The following is a 21,720-nucleotide window of genomic DNA, read 5'->3' as shown; positions in this document are numbered from 1 at the left end:
GTTCACCCTTCCTGAGAGGTGGCCTTGCTCCCAAACCTGTTTGTTATTGTAATTGGTGCTTATTATTGTAATCATATCATTAAATATTACATAATTGATTAAATAAAAATGTAAAAATAAAAAACAAGGAAATTATTTCTAAACAGAAGTTGAATGTTTTAGAAAACTTTAACAAAGGTGAGTGTCTAAGAAATTGGTATTCATTAGGTATGGGATAAGAACCTCTTCTGCTCTCCCCTTCAATTCCTACCCTCAAAGTGGCACCCTTCCTGGATAAGCAGAATCTAGATTAATCTAGCTCTTCTTCACTCCCACCCCTTGCCTGACCCATACTCAATAGACCTTGAGCTTTCATCTAAAGGTTGACAAATAAGTGTATATTTATAACTTTTAAGCTAAAATAAAGTTTTTATGGTATGAAATAAATATTTAAAAATGACTGCCCACTTTACATGATTTTTTTTTGAGGAACCAATACCGATAGGTCCTAGTTGTCTCAGATTAGTAGACTGAATTTTAAAATTAACAGTATACTCTATAATAATTTGAGCAGTGTGACATTGGATTTCTTCTCTTTAACATGGCATGCTTCAGGGAAGCGGATTTGACCCAGCGGATAGGGCATCCGCCTACCACATTGGAGGTCCAAGGTTCAGGCCCACGGTCTCCTGACCCATGTGATGAGCTGGCCCACACGCAGTGCTGATGTGCACAAGTCCCCGTGTGGGGGACTCCCACATGCAAGGAGTGTGCCCCATAAGCAGAGCCACCCAGCATGAAAAAAGTGCAACCTGCCCAGGAATGGCGCTGCAAACGCGGAGCGCTGATGGAGCAAGATGATGCAACGGAAAGAGACACAGATTCTGGGTGCTGCTGACAAGAACAGAAGCGGACACAAGAGAACACACAGCGAATGGACACAGAGAGCAGACAACCTGGGGCGGGGAAGGGGAAAGAAATAAAAAATAAAATAAAAAACATGGCAGGCTTCAGATTGACAAACTCCACATAAAAATAGTGAGTGGAATAATTATGAAAATAAATACTGGGGAAACGGATGTGACTCAACCAATTAGGCTCCTGTCTACCATATAGGAGGCCCAGGGTTCGATGCCTAGGGCCTCCTGGTGAGGGTAAGCTGGCCCATGCGATGTCCTGGACCACGCTCGAATGCCATCCTGCACAGGAGTGCCCCCCTGTGTGGGAATGCTGCCCAGCGCAGGAAAGCTGCCATGCGCGGGAGTGCCAACTGACGTGGAAAGCTGGTGCAGCAAGATGATGCAACAAGAAACACAGAGGATGTAGCAGAACATGGAGTTGAGGTGGCGCAAGAGAGTAATTGCCTCTCTCCCACTCCAGACAGTCCCAGGATCGGTTCCTGGAGCCACTTAATGAGAATACAAGCAGACACAGAAGAACACACAGTGAATGGACACAGAAAGCAGACAATAGGGGGAACATGGGAGGGGAAGGAGAAATAAAAAACTTAAAAAAAAAAAAAAGAAAATAAATACTGAAAGTTTATCCATAAACTCTCTTTATTAGGAAAATTCTTTGAAGTATGATTCAGTAAGCCATTTGCTATCATATGGAGAGATATTGTTTATTTTAGCTTGGGAAAGATAGCTAAGTGGAAATATAATTGCTGTTTTCAAATAGAAGAGATATTACAATGTTGTGCTTTGTTGCTTCAGAAACTAAAATTAGGGTCTCTGAATGGAAAATCCACTGAAGTAGACTTTTGTTCAGTGTGTATCATTAGTTATCAATATAATATCCTTCTCTATTTATGGAGCAGTGACTTTCTTTATACCAGACAGTACCAGGTGTATTATGTATATTACATCATTTAACCATTATAGCAACCTCTGAGGTAAATACTGTTATCCTCGTTTTTCAGATGAAGGAACTGAAGTTCAAAGGTTACCTAATAAGTAAGTGCCCTAGGCACTTTAAAGCTCATGCCTTTCCAACTATGCAATCATGAATAAAAGTATCGTGTTCTTAGACTTAAGATTGAATCAGTACTTTTGCTTTTCAAAAAAAAGGAAGAAAAAACATTTGTCAGGATGAACCTACCATGTTCTCCTGCTTTTTATCTGAAAATATTTTGTTTTGAGATAATTTCAAACTTACAGGACAGCTGCAAACATCATGGAGAACATACAGAGAACACCATCATACCCCTCACTCTAGAAACCCAGGTCCACCAATTTTGCCACATATGCTGAATCATTCTCTCAATCCAACTATCAGTTTTCTAAACTTTTCAGAGTAAGTTGTATATATCATTTTTGTGGGACACATAATACTTCCATGTACATTTTGGTCTTTTCTCCTCCATTATTAGATCTAATCTAGGCACATGCATTGAATTTAATTGTCTCTTCAGTTGTTCTTTTTATTTTTTTTAAATAGTGGGAATATATATATAAACTATATAAATTTTCCCATCTTAACTACTTCCAAGCATAACTTTCAGTGGGATTAATCACATTCACAAAGTTTTGCTACTGTCACCAGAACTTTCCCATCACCCCAAACAGAAACCCTACACCCATTTGCATTAAATCCCCAATCCCACCCCTCTGCCCCTGGTAACCCATACTCTACCTTCTGTTTTCATGTGTTTGCATAATCTAGCTATTTCATGTAAGTGGAATCATGTAACATCTGTCCCTTTAATAACTATTTTTTACCTCTTTCCTCATCCTGGTGGCCAGTCCCACGTAAATTTTGGATGTTTGATTTGAGGGTTTATGAGCCATCTTCCCTGGTATTCACATTAAAGTACTTATTTTAGAAGTGAGAGATTATTTCTCACCCAAACTTTTAATGGTTTTCATTAGAAAAAGCATATTTATAACTGTAATTCCTTAGAAAAAACTTGTATATTACTTACCTGTGTAAAACGATTTCAGATGCTGACTTGGGACGCTGCCTCACGGCAGATGGTCTTTACCTATATACTACTAACTCAGTTGGAAGAGGAGTAAGCAAACTGGGGTCTGGATTGCATGGTACTCTCAGGTCAGTTGCATGGAGTTTACCAAATGATTTGGCTGGACCATTTTCCCCTCATATTAGTTTTTATGAAGAAGACACCTGGGGTACATACTGACTCCCCAGAAATTAGTAACTAAATAACAAGTCTGAATTAATTCAAATGATTCTTGTCCTCTTCTCTTATTGCCACATTGCCCTTGTTCTTCAATGCATTTTAGCTTTGTTTTGACTTTGACTGAATTTGATTAGCCCTAAAATAATTGTTTCTAATCAGAAATTCCTTTTATGATATGGTATGGGCTTTCTTAGCATATTGGTGGCTTCTCATTGTTGATGAGTAGAAAAATTTCTAGTTAAATCTTTTTGTACTTGGATTTGACTTTGGATTAGCAGTGATCATCATTGAGATATAAGATCTGTGAATTGCTGCCAAAAGAAACCACAGTTTGAGATCTTGGTATATATTTAGTTAAAAACTTTTTCCTTTCTTTTTTTTGGTGGCCCATACCCAACTTTTTCCTTTTCTAACTGGTAGGGCAAAATTAATATTTACCATAGTTTGTCAACCGCAAAGTTAATGTAATATAGTCACTCACTTTCAGATGTTTTGCATACTTTAGTCATTGTTAAAAATTAGGTAGAAATTGCTGTTTGTGTTTGTTTCAGCTTTTAATAGGGTTTCGGACAAAGCCTTGTAATTCCCACCTGTGCACCTTTCTTTTCTGCAGAGGTTTTGTATACTGCCGTAATGAGGAACTGGAACCAGGATGGGTTGCTTTTGGCAGCAACACTCTTCTCCACCGGCCTGTGTCTTTTGATAATAAGCCTCACTCCCTTTTCCAAGTCATTGACCAGAATACCCTTCAGGTAAACAGAAAGCTAAGGCATTGCCTTTTATACTTTGGATGCAGTCAGGGAAGTTCCAGACATCATCAGAAGTAATACAATTGATATATTTTCCTGCTTAGAGTGGCATCCTTTTGATTTTCCGAGTTTTGGTGTTCTGTTTGTTTTTTTCCTAGAGTTTTCCCACATTATCTGAGTGAATATGTTCTGTAAGAGTTACTAAGGCTAATAATAAACTTTTATTTTTTTAATTGGTATTAAAAAAACCATTTTGGAGACTCAAAGGTAGTATTAATACTAGACTTTTTTTTTTTTTAACCAACCTTTATTTTGGAAAGGCATCATTTCCCTATTCAGTTTGTTCTAAACAACCTTTCTGTGGGAAAGACAACTTTGAAATGAGTCTAGAATAAATAATGTGCTAGGGACTAAGAGCCCATCTTTAGTCTCATAGACCAGACCATGCAGACTTTGAGGCCTGGACCCTGTCTTACTCATCTTTATTTTATTTATTTATTTGTTTGTTTATTTAAATTTTTATTCTGGTGACATGTGTACAACCTAAAATTTCCTATTTTATCATCTTATACAATTCAGTGGTCAGTGGTGCTAATTACATTCATGATGTTGTGCCACCATTACTACCATATATTACCAAAACATTTCTATCACCCTAAACAGAAACTCTATACCAATTAAGCATTAGCTCCCATTCTCCACTTCCACCTGATGTCTCATTCATCTTTGTACCCCTAGAATGTAGCATAGTGCCTAGCAGAGTGGTTGTTTTTTTTTAACTTTTAAAATTTTTATTGTTTTAACATAAAATTTTTTATGACACCCCGAAATATAGTACTTTCATTGATCTAAACAGTGAAAGACGAGCACAATCAATTGGTATTCAGCCAACTTACATAGTTTAACACAAAATTTCCCATTTTTACCCCTTTCATCTCTGTAATTCTTTGATATCAATTACATTCACAATTATTTGCTATTATTACCACCAACTATTACCAAAATGTCTCCATCACCCCAAACAGAAATTCATGCCCATTAAGCAATAACGTCCCATTTCCCCCTACTGCACCCAGGTCTTGGTAACCTATAATCTCTGTGTTTATGAATTTGTTTATTCTAGATATTTCTTATAAGTGAAATCCTACAATATCTGCCTTTTGTGTCTGGCCTGTTTCACTCCACATGATATCTTCAACATTAATCCTCATCATAGCAAGTACCAGAACTACATTGCCTTTTACAGCTGAGTTATATTCCACTGTATGGCTATACCGCATTCTCCTGTTGATGGACACTTGGGTTGCTTCCAGCTTTTGGCTGTTGTGAATAATGTCATTATGAACATTGGTCTATAAAATATGTTTGATTCCTTGCTTTCAGTTCTTCTGGCTAAATACCCAGAAGTGGGGTTGCCAGGTCAAACTGTTTTCTAACAGTGAATGTACCGCTTTACTTTCCCATCAACAGTTCCTACCACCTTTCCCACCACCAGTTCCTACCAGTCTGCGTTCTTGCCAGCACTTAAAATTTTCAGTTTTGTTTTTTTTTAAATGATGGCTATCGTAGTACATGCAGAGTGGTATAGCACTGAGTATTTGATTAATAATAATAAAAATAACAGTAACAACCATTTATCAAAGTCTCTCTCTGTGCCAATCCTCTCCTAGGTAATTTACTTATACTCCTCTCCCTACAAGTGGTGTAACTATTAAAGGCTTATCTTACAGATAAGGTATCTGAGGCTAGAACATTGTAAGTGCTCAATAAGTGTTCATTGTTGAATGAATGAGTGCAGATCAGAGAGGTTGAGTAACTTGTCCAAGGCCACAAAACCAGTAATAACCAATAAGAAGCTTAACTTGGGGAGTGAATGTGGCTCAAGCAGCTGAGCACTTGCTTCCCATATGGAAGGTCCCGGGTGCCTCCTAGAAAAAATACAAACAAACAGCAAACAAAATAAATGAAAAAACCAACTCAGGGGAGCCAATATGGCTGAGTGGTTGATTGCCAGCTTCCCATATATGAAGTCCTAGGTTCAGTCCCTGGCCCCCAGTACCTCAAAAAGAAACAAAAACGGAACAAAAAAGCATAACATGAACCCATAGGTTTTCAGCACTTCTACTACTCCTGGATTAAAAAGTAAAACAAAACAAAAACCTACTCAATAGTTTCCTTGATTCTCATTTTCCCTTAATTTCAGTGCTGATCTCTGACAGTAAAAATAAGTATGTAAAAAAAAAACAGTATGTAGCCACCTGTTTAATGTGAATAGATGCAAAGCTTATTCATTTTGCTGAAACTGGAGGATATTTAGCATAGAAATACATGCATTCATGTCTAATATAGAGAACTGGTGTTTGTTTATATTCTTGATGAATTCCATTAAGCCCTCATATGCTAAGTTAGGATATTTCATGTGCCTTCATTTTTTCTTACTTCTTTCTCCTTCCCTGTTTTTATCTTTTCCGCTTTCCCTCTTGCTTTCCATCTGTCCTCCCTTTCTCTCTTCCCTCTATATTTATTAGACAGCTTTGAGTTAGGCTCTGAATTAGGTGCTAGGGATATAAAGGTGAATAAGATGTGGTTACTATCCTTTAGATATAAGTAATGGTCTTTCATTTATACTAAGGAAGTTTCAAAGAGAACTATTGCTCTAAAACTTTGTGTTTCTAAAAAATGTTAGCCCAAGCACTCATGCAAAGTAAATTCAAAGTGTTTAGTAAATTTTTTAATATTAAAATATAATTTGAAAAAATCTGAAGTCTTTTTATCTCTTGAATGACTATTCATATTTATTTTACTGTTCACTGTATGAACTTTTATATTTTTGACATGCAGTTTACATGTATCCATTTATCCTTAGAGATAAATGTGAGTTTCTCTTTTGAATAGTCAGCTTAGTGAGTTCTCACTTTGGGACTTGATAGCATTAATGATGAGCTAATAGAATTAATCAGAACTTCACAGTTTGCACTGATGAGGTTTTCTTCCATTTCCTGTCCAGGTATGTCAGGTGGTACCAATGCCAACCAATCACCTCCCTGTTGGTAGCACCATGAGCACCGTGCACCTTTCTTCAGATGGTACTTACTTCTATTGGATCTGGTCTCCTGCCAGTCTGAATGAGAAAACACCTAAGGGACATTCTGTCTTCATGGACATTTTTGAACTTGTGGTAAGTTTAGCTTTCTCATTTGATGTCTTTGCAGAAATATTTGTTTGCTTTTTTTTTGTATCTACGTACAAAGGACCTAAGAACCTCACAATATGTACTGTGTGTTCACTGTTTCCTTAAAGTTGACTTTTCTCTTGAATGTCTTTGAAGGTTTGTTTGTTTGGAGTTGTATGATGCAAATAGATCCCAGCTTTCTGAAGGCTCATTTGGCAGTAGAGGGGAGATGGGATTAGTTAATGTGTAAACAGTGGGGCATTTAAGTTGAAATGCTCAAGGGGCAGTTAGCAGTATGGGACTAAAGTGCAGCAAGGGGTCTATAGGTAGAAACTGGGAGTCTCTGAGACTCTGAGACAGTTAAAATTGGGAGAGGGCATTCATTCATAAGCTGTTAGAAGAGTGCCTACTGTATGCTGGGCAGGTGTTGGGACTACAGTGATGAATAGGGTGGACAGTTTCCTTGCTCAAATAGAGCTTAGATTCTGGCTGGTGAGTAGGTTGGAGTGGTGGTGCTGGAGAGACAAAAGTTAACCATAAATAGGTGGATAGTATAATGTTACGTAGTGAAGGTAGTAGTTGACCAAATGAAGAATTTGGGGAGGTAGGGAGGGAAGAATATTCTAGCAAGAGCAGAACACCAGTGCAGGAGGCTTTGTGGCAAGAGGGAGCATGCATGTCTTAGGAAATGAAAGAGGCTCAGAGTGCCTGGAATGCAGAGAGAGAGAAGGACAAGAGGAGATTGGGAGCTAGGCTGCACTGTCCAATGCAGCACCACCAGCCATGTGTAATTTAAATATAAATGCAAACTAATTTAGTTCAATTAAAAATCCATTACCTCACTTATCGTAGACACATTTTAATGTTCAATAACCACATGTGGCAGGTGGCTAGTGTATTGAACACTGAAGATCATGAGCATTTCAGTATTGCAGAAAGTTCTGTTGGACAGTGTTGGTCTACATGGAATTTGTAGGAACTTGTGAAAAAAAGAGAATTGCCCCAAACCAGGTCAGTGACATGGTTCATGATGACCTCCTTCAAGGAAGAAATCAACATTTCTGAGAGGGGAAAAAAAAACACGTTAGCAATTTTCTGGTAAATTTTAATAGGATTCAAACTTGTTCTAGGAAACCAGTCATCTGTCTTACCTGGAGTCTAGTAACCTATAACCATAATTTCTTTTCTTTTTTATCTAGTCTGAGTAATTCTTATAAAATGTCCCTGCCAGAGTTAATCTTTGAATTGGTCTGTTAGAAATTGTATTATTTGAACATGTGTTCATAATTAAATTGCTAGAAAAGGTTGTTTTCTGTTTGTTGTCCTCCCGCCCCATTCTCCACTGACCCCTCCCCAGGCTCTAGGCAATCAATAATCAACTTTCTGTCTCTATAGATGTGTCTATTATAGACATCTTATATGAATGGAATCATGTATTAATTAAATATGTTTCTGGCTAGGTTTCTCCCCCAATTTTAGAACATTTTCATTGCTTCAAAAAGTAGAACCTCACATCCTTTATAAGTACCCCCCATTACTGATACGCAGCTCTGGTGTGGTCCTCCTGCCACAGTTTCTAGGTCATGGAAGAGGATTCTCACATTTGTACTGTTAACCACCTTAACCAGACTTACGGGCTGTTTAAAGGATTTAGGTCTTTATTCTAAGAATAATGGGCAAATATTAAAGAATTCCCCTTTTCCCTGATATGCTTTTGTTAAATTAAAAGAAAAATATGGGAAGCAGATTTGATAAGAGCGTCTGCCTACCACATGGGAGGTCCAGGGTTCAAACCCAGGGCTTCCTGACCCGTGTGGTGAGCTGGCCCACATGCAGTGCTGATGCGCACAAAGAGTGCCGTGCCACACAGGGGTGTCCCCTATATAGGGGCACCCCACGCGCAAGGAGTGCATCCCTCAAGGAGAGCCACCCTGCGTAAAAAAAGCGCAGCCTGCCCCGGAGTGGTGCTGCACACACGAAGAGCTGACTCAGCAAGATGATGCAACAAAAAGAGACACAGATTCCTGGTGCCGCTGACAAGAATGCAAGCGGACACAGAAGAACACACAGGGAATGGACACAAAGAGCAAACAACTGGGGGGTGGGGAGGGGAGAGAAATTTAAAAAAAGAAAAGAAAAATGTATCAGTAGATATATCCACATGGTTTAAAACATCAGGGAGTGCATATAGGCTCATAATATAAAGTGAGAGTCCACCACCCCATCCCTCCCCATTCCCTGCATGCTCCTCATATACAGCCACTTTAATGGCTTCAGCCTTTGGTTTTTCTGGTGGTTATCTTCATATCTCTAAATAAAATACTTACTTTGCTGTTCTTTGATTTATGATCTCTAAATATTGTCTGCTGATTTTATTTTTTTTGGTGTGATAGATGAGGATTTGACTCAATTCCCACTCTCTCCTTTTTCTTTCCTTCTTCCTACCAATTTATCATTCCATTAATCTTTGTTCTTCTTTTGGTTATCTTTGTAACTTATAGTTAAGCTTTCATTTCTGGTTCGTTGACTCTAGGCAGTATCTCTAGTTGCCCTACTTTGTAAGATGAAGACAGTAACATCCCTTCCCATTCTTCAGAATGAAGAAAGCCAAAACTCAAAGTACAAGTTTAGAGGAATACCAAGAGAAAGAAAGATGACTTCTCCCACCCAGCCTTAGAATCTTAGGCACTAGAGACATCAGGTATGATGGAGAGCTGTTGAGAGATAAGAGTTGTAGACCGAAACTTTCCAAAGGTGTGTGTGGTCATCCCCTTCCTGGTGTACACAGCTCTTAGGATCAGAGGCTGGCTATCCAGGCAAAGACTTGATGTTTGGGGCTCATCTAAGGAAAAATCTTGCTCCCCAGAGAATCACCCACAAATGAAGTCTTCCAGTAAGCAAGCCCCAACCATGTCCACAGTGTAGTACTGAACAGTTAAAAAAAAAGAGCAGGGGAGCAGGTGTAGTTCAGTGGTTGAGTACCTGCTTCACGTATATGAGGTCCCAGGTTCTATCCCCGGTACCTCCATAAAAAACAAACAAGCAAACAAAAAGCCAAAAACTTTAGAGGGTACATGTGGGTGAGGGAGGAGAATAGCTAAAACAAGATTGGCAAAATATTGCTAAGTATTGAAGCCAGGTTATGGGTACATGAGAAGCTCATTATGCTATTCTTTCTTCTTTTGTGTACACTTAGAAATTTCCCTAATAAAAAGTCTTCAAAATGAAAAGATAGCAGACAACCAAGGATCACTAGAAAAATAAGGAAAGCCTCTATATCAAAATTAAAAAAAAGAAATAGAAATTAAAGAAACAGCTAATATGTAGAACAGAATAAAACTTTCATAAACACTAATTTGTGAGCTATGAGAAGATATATTTCATTCATAAAACAGAACAGGTGTCCTGAAAAAGAAATTACCAGAGAATGAGAACGATCTCCTGGAAATTAAAACTATGATTGTCAATTTTTTAAAAATTAATAAAAGCATTGAAAGATAAAAAGATCTCCCAGAAAGTAGGACAACTTGATTTAAAAAACAGTAAATAAGGAAGCGGATTTGGCTCAACAGATAGAGCATCCGCCTACCACATGGGAGGTCCAGGGTCAAATCCAGGGCCTCCTGACCTGTGTGTTGAGCTCACCCATGCAGAGTGCTGATGTGTGCAAGGAGTGCCATGGCACACAGGGGTGTCCCCCACATAGGGGAGCCCCAGGCACAAGGAATGCACCCCATAAGGAGAGCCGCCCAGTGCAAAAAAAGTGCAGCCTGTCCAGGAAAGGCACCACACACTTGGAGAGCTGACGCAGCAAGATGACATAACAAAAAGAGACACAGATTCACGGTGCCACTGACAAGAATATAAGTGGACACAGAAGAACACACAGCGAATGGACACAGAGAGCAGACAGCTGGCGGGGGAAGGGGGGGGAAGGGGAGAGAAATAAATAAATCTATCTTTAAAAAAATACAAAACAGTAAATATGAGAGAAAAGATAAAAAATGTAGAGGAGTAATTCATCTAAAGTCTTACTAATAGGAGTTCTAAAATGAAAACAGAGAATATAAAGAGAAGGTTATAATCCAAGAAATAATACAAGAATTTTTTTCCAACTGCCGGACATTGGTGTCTAGATTAGAAGGGTCCAGTAGGCTTCTGGCACAGTAAAGTGAAAAGGACCCACACCAGGGCATATCACCATGAAATTTCAGATTACCAGGATAAAAAGAGGATTCTAAAATTTCTAGAAAGAAAAAACAAAATCACATACAAATAATGAAGAGTTAAGAAAGCACCAGGACATTCAATATCAACACTGGATACAAAAATGTAGGGACACCTCAAAATTCTGAGGGAAATTGATTTCCAACCTAGAAGTCAGTGTTCAACCAAAGTATCAGTCAAGTGTAACAATTTAAAGATATTTTTAGACATACAGTTATACAATCAAAAGCCCCTACCTGCTCTGGAAGAAGCAGAACAACTAAAATTAACATTTTCCAGCAGCATGAAATAAAAAGTTGGGGAGGATAGAGTCTGCTCTCAATTAAAAGAACAACCTTGAGTCATTTTTGGAGTCTGATTCAAACCACCCATAAAAGAACTTTTTGAAGACAACTGGAAATGTGAATGTAAAATGAAGATTAGATAAAACCAGTGAAATCTTGTTAATTTTTTTAAAGTATCATGATGACATTGTGATTATGTAAGAAAATGTCCGTATTTTTAGAGATATTTAATGAAGTATGTAGGAGTGGAATTAAATGATGTCTGGGATATGTTTTTATATACTTGAGCAAGAAAAGAGGGGGCTAGGTGAAACAAGTGTTGAATGTGGATGATGTGATGTATATATGAAGGTTCATTATGCTATTCTCTATTTTTATATATTTTTGAGATTTTTCATTGTATTTCTAAATTATTACTGACCACTTATTTAGCAGCTTCCAAAATGCTAACTTGGGAAGCTGAACACAGATATCTGGCTATGGTACTTTCACAGAATGGAACACTGTGTAGCCATTAAAAAATATGAGGCAGATCTGCATATATTGAAGTTGATTCATTTCCAAGTTATATTTTTAAGTACAGAAAGCTAGGTTCAGAACCCAGTATTTGCTACCAGCTGTGTAATGAAAGTTGGGAATGGTGTTAAAAGTATTTTTGGGAGAGTCTTTCTATATTTACAACTCAGTGGATCATTTACAATAACATACAAATATATTATAGTTTATCCCATTGTAAAAAACAAAAGCAACACCCTTGATCCACAATGCCCCTCTGTGCAGTTTGTACTGGTGACCTCTTGAAAGTAAACCCCCTTCCCTCTTGAACCCCTCAGTCAGTTTTGTATCCTTATCATACTATAGAAACAGATCTTACCAAGATCACTGGAAACTTCCTTACTGCTAACTTGCCTGGTCAACTCATTCTTCTTATTACTTGACTGTTTAACAGTCTATGACATGATCCATCAGTTACCCATACATGAAACCCTGTTTTCTCTTGGCTTGTGGGATGTCCTCTTAGGACTTGTATTCAGTGTACCTTCCCGTCTTGTCTTCCCTACTTCTTCTGGATCATTTGCACCAGTACTTATTTCTGGGACCTTCTCTATAGGCTTTTACTCCCTAGTTGATATCATCCTGTCACCAGGATCCTGTCATCCTTGTGACTTTAAATACCTCTATATGCTGATGACTCTCAAATTTTTTTCTCCCCAGAATTACAAATACATATTGACGTGGGTGTGTGTTTGTATATGCACAGACTTTTCCAGTTGGAAGTCTGATAGTCTCTTCAAGCTAAATGTGCCCCAGCCAAACTCCTGATTTCTCCCCAGGTTTGCCCCTCCCACAGTCTTGCCCATTTCAGTTAGTGAGTATGTGTGTATGTCCAGTGTTTGCCATTGACTTGGCCACACCTTTGACTCTTCTTCCCCACCCAACCATTCCATGTCTAGTCAGCAAATGCTGTCTGCTCTGCCTTCAGTATATATCCCAGATCACTTAACTTCTATAGAAGTGCTTCTATAGAGGTGCTCCACTGTCAGCCCCCCTCCACTACATCTTTATCCTCTTCACCTCCCGCTCTCCCCCTGTTCAATCTGGTCACAGCCGGCTTCTTTGATGTTTTATGGACCACAAACCTGCTCCCACCTCTGGGCCTTTGTACTGGATCTCCTTCCTTCAGATAACCCTTAATTTTTTTCTTAGGTCTCTGCTTAAATATCACTTTATCAGACAGGCCTTTCCTGATCATTCTAGATAAAATAGTAACCCTTCTCCTGTCATTTCTTATCCCTTTTGTCTTCTTTATTTTTCTTCATAGTGCTCATCAACGCCCATTTATTTGCTTCTTTATTGACTGCCTTCCTTGCCTAAGGGTTTTGGCCTCTTATGTTGACTGCTGGGCCCCCAGAGCCTAGCACACAGTAGGTGCTCATTAAATATTTGCTGAATAAATGAATGGAATCATTATAAGGGACTGGCAGTATTGGTTGCTTTTGGAGAGGGGAACTGGTTGGGTTAAGGCTTACTTTTCATCATTCATCTTTTTATATATATTTAAAAGTTTAACTATGGGGAAGCAAATGTGGCTCAACTGATAGAGCTTCCACCTACCATATGGGAGGACCTGGGTTCATTCCTTGGGGCCTTCTAGTGGAAAAAGAAGAAGAGAAAGCATGCCCACGCGGCAAGCCAGTGCCCACGCAAGTGTCCACGTGGTGAGCCAATGCCCCGCACAAGTGACTCATGCAGCAAGATGCAACAAAAGAGAGACAAGGGGAGAGTCACGGTGAAACACAGCAGAAACCAGGAACTGAGGTGGCACTATTGACAGGGAACCTCTCTCCCTGTCACAGGTCTCAAGGATCGAATCCTGGTGAATCCTAGAAGAGAAAAATGAGAAGACAACATAGACAGCAAAAACAGCAGAGTGGGAAGAGGGGAAGGGGGGGAAATAAATAAATAAATCTTTTTTTTTTTTCAGTTTAACTTTTATGGGCTTTTAAAAAATAAATACATTTTTATAAATGGGAGATCTTGGTTAATTGTGTTGAATTCTCCTGAGAAGTCAAGATTCAGACCAAAAGAAGTTTTTTGAATGTAGAACTGTAGGGGCCATTGACAGCCTTATTAGCAAGAGCTGTTTGGAGGGTGTGGTAGGGATGGAAGCCAGATAAATTGATTGAAGAGTAAGGAGGAGAGGATAAAATGAAGATAGGTAATCCTCTCCAGAAGTTTGTCATGAAAGGAGAGAAATTAGGGGCATAGCTGGAGTGGGCCATTAAAGTCTCTTTAATTAAAACAATTTTTAATTTAAATGGCTGAGTAGATAATAAATTCATCTGCTTCAGAATTCACAAATTAAAGAGCTTAGCCACAGCCCTTTGTGAACTGCCAGGGTAAAAACAAACAAAAATATTTCTTTATATAATGAGGGCTTTAGATGAGATTATTAGTAGGGTTCTAGCCCTGAAATTCTTTATTTTGCTAATTTGTGATAAATTTTCATTTCTAAATATTATGAATATTTGCCTCATTGATGTGGCTAATGTGAAATGTGGCTAATCATTGAAAAGAATTAGATTTGCTATAATTTTTTTAAACAAGATAGTTGGAAGTACTAATGATTTTCTCTACAAACTTAGTTATAGCTATATTGATTTAATGTTTAAAAATAGATATTTAAAAATTTTATATAGATATTATACCCACATGGTACAAAATTCAATAGGTTATTCCTAATCTTTTGATAGCTGTTTTAAAAGTTTTAGCTTGTTGTTCTGATTTCACTTGATCCAAACATCTGTAGATAATTTACTCACTCAACTAAAATATTTGTTGAATTTATACTGTATTCATCCTGTGAGTTATATGTATTGTGAACTTATAGTCTCTTTGAGGGGATAAGACATCACATGTAAGAAACTAAATAACAATATTTAATTGAGTCATAAATTTCTGTACAGTTAAAAAATATTGTGAGAGGTTAGAGGAATGAAAGTAAAATTCATTCATTGTAGGAAGTTTGTTTTTGTTCTTGTTTTAAACTTTTAATTGTAGTGGCATTTATACAGCTCAAAATTCCCCATTTTAACCACTTTCAAGTGTACAATTCATTGGTATTAATTACAGTCACAATATTGTGCTACCTACCAGCATCCATTACCCCAACTTTTTCATCACTTCACACAGAAACTTTGCACCCATTCATCAGTAAGTCCCTTTCCCCCTCCTTCCCCTGTTTCGGGTAACCTGTAATCTCTGTCTCTGTGAAATTTGGTTGTTCTAGGTATTTCATATTAGCAAGATCATACAATATTTCTCTTTATTTGTCTGGCTTATTTTACTCAACATGATGCCTTCAAGTTTCATCCTTGTTGTAGCAGGTGTCAGAACTTCATTCCTTTTTACAGCTGAATAATATTATTCCACTGTGTGTATATAGCACCTTGTGTTTACCTGTTCATGTGTGCATGGACATTTAGGACATTTAGGTTGTTTCCATCATTTGGCTATTATAAATAATGTTGCTGTAACCATTGGGGTTGAGCTGAGATGGAATGAATAGGTAAGCAAAGAACATCTGCTGATGAGAAAGTCTGAACAAAATCTTAGCGGGGAGAGTTCATGTTGGGAAGTTTGGCCAGCCATTTCAGATAGTTAGGTTGAGGCCTGTGCCACTTGCTATTCATCAATTTTATTTGATTATTTGATTTTGTGAAAGATAACCTCTCTTTCACAGTGACATACTCATAGCAGCCTGATTTTCCCATCCCCTTACACCTCACCCGCTTCCTGGGACCTGGGACTATAATTCCAAAAGATGACACCAAGTGGTGTATTATGCTGTAGCTGAACTGTAACCATCTGACTTGGTTCCCCATTGGATATATGAATCTCCTCAGTAGCATCCTTTATAAAGAGATTTTTTTTTTTTCCTGGTATCTTTACCTCGAGGAGTGCCTGTGATCCCAACCCACTGTATAAACATGGAAGTTTCATACAACTTTACTTAAACAAGTCCTGGGCCCGTCATGAAGTAGCACCAAGTATAGAAGATAGCTGTGCTTGAATCTATCCCTTCATTCTTTCCTTCGTTCATCTCTTCGCCATAACTGAGGCCTTTTTGTATGCCAGCTAGCTGTGGATAGAGAGGTTAGCAACACAGACAAGATCCCTATCTTTGTGGATCTAATTTCTAGTGAGGTTAGAAGCACAGTTTCAAAAAGTGATGAGTATTATAAGAAAAGATGAAATAAGTGGTGATAAAAATGTTTTTTTGTGTATTAAAAAATAGGAGGCTTTTTAAGTATTGGGCAGGGGAACATCTCTGAGGAGGAGATATTCTAGCTGAGAAATGAATAAAATAAGGGGCCAAACCATGTAAAGATCCAGCAGAAGAGCATTGCGGACAGAGGGAACGGCATGTGAAAGACCCTGTGGTGGTAATGAGTTTTGATGTGCTGAGGAGGAATAGCAAGAGGGTCTGGGTGGCTTAAATGGAGTAATAAGAGGGTGAATGATGGGAAATAAAAGTTGGGGAGGTTGCCACGGCCAGTTTTTATAGGGCTTTGCAAGGATTTCTATTTTATTCAAACTGAAATGGGAAGCTATTGGATGGTTTTGAGCAGGAGGGTGATGTCATCTAATTTATGGCTTAAAATTTCCCTGTGGGTTCTTGGACAAAAATAGACTAAGGCCAAATTTGAACTCTTAGAATTAACTACCCAAGAAGAGACTTAAAAAAACAAAACCAAGTATATGTAACGTGTGGCTCTGGTTTGCATCCTGAATCAAACAAAACAAGTATAAAAAAACATTTTTGAGAAAATTGGGGAAACCGAAGTATGGAGTCAATAATAGATGATGCCAAAAATTATTGTTAATTTTGTTAGGTGTGTTTATATTTGTTAGGTGTGTATATATTGAAGAAATTAGCTATTTTATAATAATGTACACTGAAATATAGAATGATAAGATGTTTGGGGATAGATGAAGTAAAATGTTAAAAGCTTGATAATCGTTGAATATAGACAGTAGGTAAATGGGTATTACTTGTCCTTTTTGCATATATTTTTGTATTATGCAAATTTTCTTATGACATTTTAAAAAAGAATATCATATGGGGGAAGCAAGAATGAAATCAAGAGGGAGGCTATTGCAGCAAGACCAAGTGAAAGATACTAATGTGTTGCACAGGGGTTGAGTAGTGGTGGTAGTAGAATATACTTTTGTTGATCTCAAAGGTAATTCATGGCTTCTGAAGTTATCTATGGCTCCTTTAAATGTTAGAACTTAAAACATTAGCTAGTTATCCCAAAAAAAGATAGAATAATCATGGTTTTGTTTTCTTATAGTTTTCTTTTTCCCAGATTTCCTAGTGTAACCAGATATTAGTTTTATAATCAGAAAAAAATTAAAAATTTGGGGGAAGTGGATTTCACTCAAGTGATTGAACTCCTGCCTACCACATGGGAGGTCCCGGGTTTGGTTCCCAGTGCCTCCTGGAGAAGATGAGCAAGACAGTGAGCTGGTGTAACGGGCAGGCATGATGAGCTGATGAAACAAGATGACACAACAAGGAGACACAAAGAGGAAAGAAGATGAGGGATACAATGAAGCAGGGAACTGAGATGGCTCAAGCGATTGAGCACCTCTCTCCCACATAGGAGATCCCAGGTTCAGTTCCCAGTGCCTCCTAAAGAGAAGAGGACTAGACACAGAAGAGCACACAGCAAAACAGACACAGAGAGCAGACAGTGAGCACAAACAATGAGGTGAGGGGAAATAAATTAATTAAATAAATCCTTAAAAATAAAATTTTGGAACCTTGAACACCAGTGTTCTTCCATAGTGTCATTATTCATGGAACAGTCAGCAGAGTTTAATCTATAAAACAGGCCTCTTGGCACCTACAACTGAGGGAGAACTAAAGCATTGAGGAATGACTACAATGAGTAGGTAATCAAAGAGTAGGGTCCAGTTACCTGTGCTGTCTCTGAAAATAATTTCTTTATGAACTCATAATAGTTTTGGATAACTGATCATTATAGAAGATAGGCTATAGAAATATGGTTAGTAATATGATATAAAGAAGTAGAAAATAGAAAGTCTCTGTCTTACTAACTTAAACTATTATAATAAAAGGACATCTAACATTTGGACCACAGAATTTCTCTGACTTTTGGGCTATTTTAGTTATCTACTGCTGCTTAAAAACCACCTCAAAACTCAATGACTCAAAAACAGCAGAGTTGCAAAGAAAAAAAAAACTTAATGACTTTGGGCAGCAGATGTAGCTCAGTAGTTGAGCACCTGCCTCCCACACGGAGGCTCCCATGTTAGATCCCCAGTACCTCCTAAAACAACAACAAAAAGCACTTAATGACTTTAAGCAACAATGATTTGTTGATGGGGCTCAGCTGTGTGGTTCTGTTCTAAATGATGATGTTGGCTGGGAGCTTAGCTGAGACTGTGGAATTCAAGATGGCCTCTTTTCTTTGATAGGGTTGTTAATCAAGATTTCCTTTTTATAAAAATGTACTTAGGGAGCTGATGTGGCTCAAGCAGTTGGGCGCCTCCCTACCACATGGAATGTCCTGGGTTCTGTTCCCAGTGCCTCCTAAAGAAGGTGAGCAAAACAACAAGCTGAAATGATGGGCTGGCATACCAAGCTGAAGCAACAAGATGACACAACAAGGAGACACAACAAGGAAACACAAAGAGAGACACAACAAGCAGGGAGTGGGTATGGCTCAAGTGATTGGGCACCTCCCTCCCACATGGGAGGTCCCAGGTTTGGTTCCCAGTGCCTCCTAAAAAGAAGATGAGCAGACACAGAGAGCAGATGAGAGCGCAAACAGTGAGGGGCAGGGAGAAATAAATAATAACATCTTTTTTTAAAAAGTACATATTTTTTTAGTAAAATTTTGAAAACCCATAGTTAAACTTTATAATGTATAAAAAGATGAATGGCGAAAAGTAAGCCTTGCCTCCAACCAGTTCCCCTCCCCAAAAGCAGCCAGTGTTGGGAGCAGATGTAACTCAGTGGTTGAACACCTGCTTCCCATGTATGAGAGCCCAGGTTCAATCCACATTGCCTCCTAAAACAAATAATAATAATTTTTTTAAAAAGCAGTTAATGTTGCCAGTCCCTTCTGATGATTCCATTCATTTATTCAGCAAATATTTAGTGAGTACCTACTGTGTGCTAGGCACTGTTATAGGTCCTGTCATATAGTCTAGTCAAGGAAGGCCGTCAGTAAATAAGCAAATGGCATTGATAAGAGCTATGAAGGAAAAATAGATAAATGGGACCTCATCAAAAGTAAAAGCTTTGATGCTTCCAAGGACTTTATAATGAAAGTAAAATGACAGCCTACAAATTAGGAGAAAATATTCGGAAACCATAAATCCAATTAGAGGTTTAATATCTAGAATATAGGGAAGCAGACTTGGCCCAGTGGTTACGGTGTCCGTCTACCACATGGGAGGCCCACCTCGGGCCTCCTTAACCCGTGTGGAGCTGGCCCATGCACAGTGCTGAAGCACACAAGGAGTGCCCTGCCACGCAGGGGTGTCCCCGCGTAGGGGAGCCCCATGCACAAGGAGTGCGCCCCGTAAGGAGAGCCGCCCAGCGCAAAAGAAAGTGCAGCCTGCCCAGGAATGGCGCCACACACACAGAGAGCTGACACAAGATGACACAACAAAAAGAAACACGGATTCTTGTGCCGCTGACAACAACAGAAGTGGACAAAGAAGAGGACACAGCAAATAGACACAGAGAACAGACAACCGGGGTGGGGGGAGACGGGGAAATAAATAAATAAATAAATCTTAAAAAAAAAATCTAGAATATATAAAGAAGTCCTTCAAATTAACAACAAAAAAACCCCTCAAAAATGGGTAAATGACTTGAATAGACATCTCTCCAAAGAAGATATGCAAATGGCCAGAAAGCACATGAAAAGATGCTCAACATCTTTAGACATCAGGGGTATGCAAATCAAAACCACAGTGAGATACCATTTCATATACACTAGAATAACTACTATTTTAAAAATGGAAAATAAGTGTTGGAGGAGGATATGGAGAAATAGGAACACGTGATTCATTGTTAATGGAAGTGTAGAATGGTGCAGCTACTGTGGGAACCGTTTGGCGGTTTCTCAGCAAGGTATATATATTATCACATGATCTGGCAATCCCCCTACTACATATATTCTCAAAAGAATTGAAAACAGGGACTCGAATAGTTATTTGCACATCAATGTTCATAGTGACATTATTGACAGTTGTCAAAAGATGGAAGCAACCTTTGTATTCATCAACAAATGAATGGATAAACAAAATGTGAAATATACATACAATGGAATATTACTTAGCTGTAAAAAAGTAATGGGCCTGATACAACAGCATGGATGAAGCTTGATGACATCATGTTGAGTGAAAGAAGCCATACACAAAAGGACAAATGTATGATTTTGCTGATTTGAAATAAATAGAATAAGCAAATTCATAGAGTCAGAATCAAGAATACAGGTTACCAGGGCACAGGGTGGGGACAGAGAATGGGAATTAAGACTGAAAATGTACAAGGTTCCTATTTTGATGATAAAAATATTTTGATAATGGATGGTGGTGATGGTAGCACAATATTGTGAATGTAACTGTGGCCGTTTGAGATTATTTATGAATTCCAAAAAGAGGGATTATGTTTGTAAACTGGTTTGTTCCTCTGGGTGTGATCCCCTTTGATTGTATTAGATTCAGCTGAGATGTCTTTGATTAAATTATGTTAGGATTAGGGCTTTGATTAGACACGTCAGTAGGGTATCACTCAGGTTAAGTCCCCGCCCCCTTGATGGGCTGATATAAATGGACACTCACTCAAGAAGACACAGAAGAAGATACATTGGGAGCGCTCCATAGATGCCAGAGGAGAGAACTTTGTCTTGACATGGAAGGAGACAGAACTTTGATCCTATGGCTTCAGGAAGAGAGACAAGCCCAATGCCAGCCTATAGCTGAGAGAGAGGAAGGCTGAACCCTCACAGAGATTGGTAACCATCTTGCCTCAGCACATGGCAACTGACTTTGGTGAGAAACCAACCTTGAGTTGGACTCTTTAGGGCCTTGTAACTGTAAGTTTTTACCCCAAATAAATACCCTTTATAAAAGCCAAAATATTTCTGGTACTTTGCATCAGCACCCCTTCGGCTAACTAATACAGTAATGAACAGCACAGAAATCTGTATCTGAATGTGGTTAAAAGAGGGAAATACTAGATTGTGTATATGGTAACAGAGTAAAATTTTTTAAAAATCCATGGAATTACACAAACAGTAAACACTAAACTAAACCATGGACTATAGTTACTAGTACTATTGTGAAATTGTGCTTTCATCAGTTGTAACAAATGTTCCACACCAATGCACGGTGTTAATAATGGGGTGGTATATGAGAATCCTGTATTTTATGTATGATTATTCTGTGAACCCATAACTTCTCTAATAAAAAAATTTTTAAAGGAAGTAAGGGGTAAGGAAATTGAGCATTTTTTGGACTCTCTAAGACTCTTCCCATGTCATTTGTGAACATGTTGTAAAAGACTCTCCTCCCTCTCCACCTATGTACAACTGCCTCTGGGACTCTTTCCTGGCTGTG

At 38.4% G+C, this 21,720-nt stretch overlaps 1 protein-coding gene across 6 annotated transcripts in view; it reads left to right on the top strand.

Moving 5' to 3' along the window:
* HECTD4 (HECT domain E3 ubiquitin protein ligase 4) overlaps positions 1-21,720 on the top strand; it is a 241,111-nt gene that overhangs the window by 105,853 nt on the left and 113,538 nt on the right. For all 6 annotated transcript variants that reach the window (XM_058280989.2, XM_058280990.2, XM_058280988.2 and 3 more), the window contains exons 5-7: positions 2,922-3,030; positions 3,735-3,873; positions 6,878-7,048. In XM_058280989.2, coding sequence (XP_058136972.1) covers positions 2,922-3,030; positions 3,735-3,873; positions 6,878-7,048 — 419 coding nt within the window. The remainder of the gene's footprint in view (positions 1-2,921; positions 3,031-3,734; positions 3,874-6,877; positions 7,049-21,720) is intronic.

This window comes from Dasypus novemcinctus, chromosome 19, assembly GCF_030445035.2.
Source record: "Dasypus novemcinctus isolate mDasNov1 chromosome 19, mDasNov1.1.hap2, whole genome shotgun sequence".
NCBI lineage: Eukaryota > Metazoa > Chordata > Mammalia > Cingulata > Dasypodidae > Dasypus > Dasypus novemcinctus.
The sequence above is the reverse complement of the archived record's forward strand: the minus strand, read 5'-3'. Positions and strand labels throughout refer to the sequence as shown.